The sequence below is a fragment of the Fragaria vesca genome, linkage group LG5, assembly GCF_000184155.1.
Source record: "Fragaria vesca subsp. vesca linkage group LG5, FraVesHawaii_1.0, whole genome shotgun sequence".
NCBI lineage: Eukaryota > Viridiplantae > Streptophyta > Magnoliopsida > Rosales > Rosaceae > Fragaria > Fragaria vesca.
In genome coordinates this window covers 9,992,775-9,998,355 of record NC_020495.1, presented here as the reverse complement: position 1 = coordinate 9,998,355, position 5,581 = coordinate 9,992,775, and the positions used below count along the sequence as shown (strand labels likewise).

At 37.8% G+C, this 5,581-nt stretch overlaps 2 protein-coding genes across 2 annotated transcripts; one reads left to right on the top strand and one right to left on the bottom strand.

Annotated features, from left to right (window-relative positions):
- Positions 1-682: 682 nt before the first annotated feature.
- LOC101292129 (uncharacterized protein At3g17950-like) lies at positions 683-1,421 on the top strand. Its single transcript, XM_004301199.1, has 2 exons — positions 683-766; positions 927-1,421. The coding sequence occupies exons 1-2, from the start codon at positions 683-685 to the stop codon at positions 1,419-1,421; spliced, it is 579 nt and encodes a 192-aa protein (XP_004301247.1).
- Positions 1,422-2,699: 1,278 nt separating this feature from the next.
- Positions 2,700-3,304, bottom strand: LOC101291835. Its single transcript, XM_004301198.1, has one exon. The coding sequence runs from the start codon at positions 3,231-3,233 to the stop codon at positions 2,700-2,702; it is 534 nt and encodes a 177-aa protein (XP_004301246.1). The 5' UTR covers positions 3,234-3,304.
- Positions 3,305-5,581: the final 2,277 nt, after the last annotated feature.

Genomic DNA, 5,581 nt, shown 5'->3' with positions numbered 1-5,581 from the left:
AAAAAGAACTGAGCTTTGGTACAACCTCTGAGAATAATAAATGAACAATATCAGATTTATATATACCAAAGAAATCCAACATAAATAATGGAGGACCAGATTATTCATTCACAAATCTTTTAAAGCAATACATCGTTTAACACAATAAGAAAAAATGTAGAATTCTTTGAACCCTTTATTTTTTATAATTCGAAAATTAAGTTCGTCGCACATATAGATAAACGAAGGTTAACGAAATTGGGATAATAAGATGAATTGAATGAACTTTTTAGTGTTTAGAACCTTTTTCACAGACACTACATGCTCGTTTATATAATTCTTACGATGACTAATTAAGAAGTCAATTGTTCGGATTATGGTCACAAATAGCTAAAATATGCCGAACTAAAATGGACTTATTTGATATTAATCCAAAAAATAATAATATACAAATTAACGAAAAGGACACAGTAGCTAGGCGACATGCATGAATGATTTGAAACACAATCCGAGTCCCATTTCCTAAATTTTATTTATTAAATTCCATCCATCACCATCTTTCACACACACTAATGACACTATCTCTCAGACTCGGTCACCCAAAAACAAAGGCCCAGACTTTATCCTACACTTCACATAAAAGACATAAAAGCCTTCGAATTTCAAAAACGAAGAAGAAGAAAGCCACAGTGCCAGAAGAAAAATGCTAGATCCAAGAAACGACTTGCTTCCTCCTCCTTCATCTCCCTCCAACTCCTCCGTCTCCTCCTCCGATCTCGACACCGAGGTAAACTCCCTGCTCATTTCCCAATCATGTCTTGTTTTTTCGATAACTATCGATGCGGATTAGTCTCTAGTCCAGAAAGGCTTTGAGGATACCTTCGTTCATCGTGTAACTGAATTTCCGAATTTATCGCTGATTTTTTTTCCGGATTTTTCGTTCACAGTCTACAGGCTCGTTCTTCCATGATCGGAGCACCACCTTGGGAACCCTCATGGGAGTGAGTTTCCCGGCGATAACATTCCGAGCGCCGAGCCAGAGCCGCCGGGAGCTCCAGTCCGGCGGCGGCACCAGCGGCAGCGGCTCGAGGAAGACGAAGAAGCCGAAGAAGAAGAGCGCCGCGGCGGCGGTTGCCGGAGTGACGGAGAGGCGGCGGAGGTGGTGGAGGCTCTGCCGAGACGACGGGACCAAGCCGGCGTCGCTGGGGGAGTTTCTGGAAGTGGAGAGGCGGTTCGGCGACGCCGCGTTTTACAATACGGCGGCGGAGCTTGAAGGGGTGATGGTGCCGCAGCAGCCGAGGAATGGAGGACAAATGTTGTTTGCTGACGGGAGGGTTCTGCCGCCGTCGAATGTGGACGACGGGGCTTCTTCGTCGACGGCCGGCGGGCTTTGTAGATTTCCGGTTTCTCTCACTGCCATCTGTAGTGGCGGTTTAGCGTAATCCTCTTATTATTTTGTTTGTTTTTACTTTTTAGTGACGTATTAAATCTCTTAATTTGTCTCGATGTATTTAACGTTTTTTTATTGTGGGAAATGGGTGAAAAGAAAAGAAAAGCAGAGTTTTGGTGATTTGGTGTTTTGCTTTCTTTCTCATCACGTCACAAAGAAGACTTAGTCACATAAAGTTATGGATTTGCTTTGCACTATAGAATGTGCTGCTTTGTTGCTAATGATGGCAATAATTCAACTTTGATCATAATTTATTTGATTTCATTGCCTAATCACTTTGTTTGGTTATTTTTAGTGGGGAGCTTGCATTTTATTCTAACACATGTACGGGGCGAGACATGTCATTCTTTGAACCGGTCATTGTCGAATTTTTCTTCAGACGAAATTGTCTTGTTAATTGCACAGTTACGCCACATGATATGTTCTATGTTGAATTTTTCTTCCTTCAAATTCGCCTTTTCAATAGCATAGTTTCGCTACGTGATATGTTTGCAAATGACATGTCATTTGTTATTGAGACATTGTTGATCAAAACTTTTGTTCGACCACTCCACTAAATGTCTTGTTTCAAGTGTTTGGTCGATTCAAGAAGCTATCTAAGCCCAAGCTGTGAAAGGGGTAAGTTGTTCACCAAGTGAAGGGCCATGAGAAAGAGATCCAGTCCAATCCATTTCAAAGGCTACGAAGTCGTTAACATTGATTTCAGCAAATTTTTAAAACAAAAATAAAATTAATTTATTATACATGCAACTTAGCAATTGATTAGGAATTGAATTAAAGTTATGTTCTGTTTTTGCAAATAAGATGTGGATGGATTAGGTTACTATTAAAATATGGAACCTACAAACCTGGAAACCAAATTGAGAAGAAACTAAATAGTGCATATGAGCTGTTTACTTGTTAATCTGCTTTGCTTCATTGGTTCTAGCTGGAGTCTCTAAAATCTAAATAGCAAAGAGGTTCACCTTTCATTTTCAGAACTAGATCAAGACAAATAAGACAGCTCTGTATTATATATATATATATATGATCCCAACCACATTCCTTTCATAGATAAAATATATAAGAAACAGCTAGCTAATCTTGTACATGCTGGAAAACCTGAACTAGAATCCTCATCAGTTCATGAATTGACTCAGCTTCACATAACTTGTTCATACATTTAAGCCATTAGCCAGGTCATGAAGCTAATAAACTAACAAATTCTAAACTCAAATACAAAATTAAACATTAGGTAACACCAAAATTTAATTTTTTTTAGAAATGAGGATCAATGTATACATGGAGTATTGGTTTCAACTATGGTCTCCAATGCAGGCTTCCATGATCTTTGCTTTGAGTACCTCCTCTCTAACAATGGCACTAACGAATGGCTTGCAAGACTGTGATGATCAGAACCATCCAATGTCTTGGATTCTGAGTTGGGAAACATACAGAACTCACCGAGGACCGGAAAAATCTTGCTGAAGTTGTTGAAGCTTCCTCTGTGCTTGAGTGCCCTTGAAGCCTTGTAAGTTAAGGAGCTGAGTTCTTCATGTGTTAGAACTGAGTAGAGTAAATCCATGGGAAGAAGGAAATAGAAGTTTCGTCTTTCGAGATCTTCATCGGCTGTGAGTCCATGGATTCTGTTCCCTACTTTGAGGCTGGTAGATTCAACCACAAAATGGCCTGAATTCTCTAGCATTAGCTCTGCTGCTTTGATTGGTCTTGTGTAGACTTCCAATCTTCCATCGAAGAATAGGACCTTGACTGTTGCACTGTTTGAGAGTATTGAAGGAGCACAAGACGCTGCTGCATTCCCCATATTGAGAATAACCAGAGGGAGAGAGATAGGGAGGGCAGAGAAAAGGGAGCAGAATAGGGATTAGTTGGTGACAGAGAAATGTATGGCAGATGGGGTATTGGTATATAGTCTCTTTGAATATATATATAAACGAAATTTGTGCATGCAAGTATATGATGGTAGTTGAGAAAGAGAAGGCTTTGTCGGCTATCAGCTGGTACAAGGATACATGTTACTCAATGGGATTCATAGCATACAAATTTCATACCTCCTCCTTCTCACAATTCACTGTAAAATCACTAGCTTGGTATGCATTGTTGATTCATTTCATAATAACACAAGTGTTGTGAAGGGATCGAGTGTAGCGATAAGATTGAGAAATAGAGGATCGATCCAAAGTCTACGGCGTTATACAAGTACAGTTTCGATATCATGTTACACAACGAACAATGTAATTACATAGAAAAAAGAAGAAAAAAAAAACCGACAATGTATATCAAACTAATACCTTAAACACAGTCTTGCAGTTTGTTGGATGGAGAACCGATCCTCATACGAGTGAGCTTAGCACGTCCTTTTACTCACAGTTGTGTATTTTATTGTAGGAAGCGATTTCAATTGGATTTTGATCAATTTGGCAGTAAGGACAGCACATGGTGAAGCATGGAGCAACGGTTGGGGACTGAAGAAGGGTTCGCATAAGGACACCACCAAACGAATGATTGGACATGGTAACCAACAATTTCTTTGATCTTATTCTTAGCTAAGCTACTACAGGAGGGTCATCTAATAGAAATATATATACAATAGGATCTTCTGGAGAGAAAGGGAAATAGGGCATGATAAAGAACAGCAATATATGTACCTAGTTTTGCAGGATTCGAGTGAGAGACGAATATGTAGGTAGAGGGGTGCAAGGTCAGATCTTTGCTAGTTATGCAGTCTCTTTCTAATGACCAATGCTAGGCTGCATTAGCATGCAAAATATTCCATAATACATGTTACTAATGATTTGAGAAACCAATTTGTAATGTGATCAACTGTATCATGCATGATTAATTAGTTGGGAAATCTAAAATCTTAGCTAGTTTTCGTCATTTGGTCAAACAAATCTAGAACTTTGATATTGGTCTTCCAAATAATTAAGCTCCAATTGAGTCCAACAAGAAATTAAGGCAGAAATTAAACCAAACATCTTGGTGGGATTAACGGGATAGCCTTGCTCTTGCACTATAGATAACTGAAAATTCTGTTCATTTCGGGAAATTGTATTGGAAATGTAAACGGACAGATCGCTCATTGTTTACGATGTACCTCATATGTTGAAGTGTTGAACTAATCTAACAACCATTGTTTCCCAAGTTTTAGTCATTCAGAGCAATATGAACTTTCTACTTGAAAAATACAAGAACCAAATATGTAGACATCCGAGATTTGGCTATGTTTCTCAGTTCATGAATCGATGGAAAAGAAAAAATGTTTCTAGGTTTAGCTGCAAAGAACAATTTCAGCACATCACATCTTGTTCTTACATATTATGTTTTCCTTATGTTTTTGTCCAAATTTATTTTTGTATATGCTTCACTGTCTTCATCATCGTAAAATTTGAATGCTAAATCAAAACTCAGAGGACGGAAACCCTTAATCTAATATTGCATAATTGCAGTCGAATTGGTCCTGAATTGCTCCTCTGCAACACAATAATTTTGATTTAAAGAGAAAAACCGGTAACTTATGAAAACATTTTCAGTACACGATATGTATCTTCACATACATACATGGATAGTAAGGATCAAAGAAAATAATATATATATACATTATAGTTAAATCAGCCCCCTTCCATTGAGGGATCCCTATTTTTGGCCACTTTCTAGGGATAGGGCATTACACCACTTCCCAATTGAATTTTTACATCTCCACCGTTCATATCTTAGGTCTATATGAGTAGATCATCTCTACAAAATTTCATATGATTTGGTGATCGTTAAGGCTTTCAAAAGTTTGATTTAGTTTTAATGATTTTGAACGGTCCAGCTTATGTCAAACTAAAACCGTTGAAGATCATTAAAACTAAATTGAACTTTTGAAAGCCTTAACGATCATCAAATCATATGAAATTTTGTAGAGGTGATCTACTCATATAGACCTAAGATATGAACGGTGGAGATGTAAAATTATAATCGGGAAGTTGGTGTAATGCCCTATCCCTATAAATGGCTTAAAATAGGAATCTCTCATTGGAAGGTATATATATATATATATATATAATATATATATATATATTTGAACACACTCCATTGTCGTTAAACAACAACCACCAGAGGTTGGGCTTGGGTCAAACAACACAACTAATGGGCTTATCCAAATAT

Coding starts and splice junctions, on each gene's coding strand:
- LOC101292129 (XM_004301199.1), top strand. CDS start 683: ATGCTAGATCCAAGAAACGACTTGCTTCCTCCTCCTTCATCTCCCTCC. Junction 767..926: donor CCTCCGATCTCGACACCGAG/GTAAACTCCCTG, acceptor TTTCGTTCACAG/TCTACAGGCTCGTTCTTCCA.
- LOC101291835 (XM_004301198.1), bottom strand. CDS start 3,233: ATGGGGAATGCAGCAGCGTCTTGTGCTCCTTCAATACTCTCAAACAGT.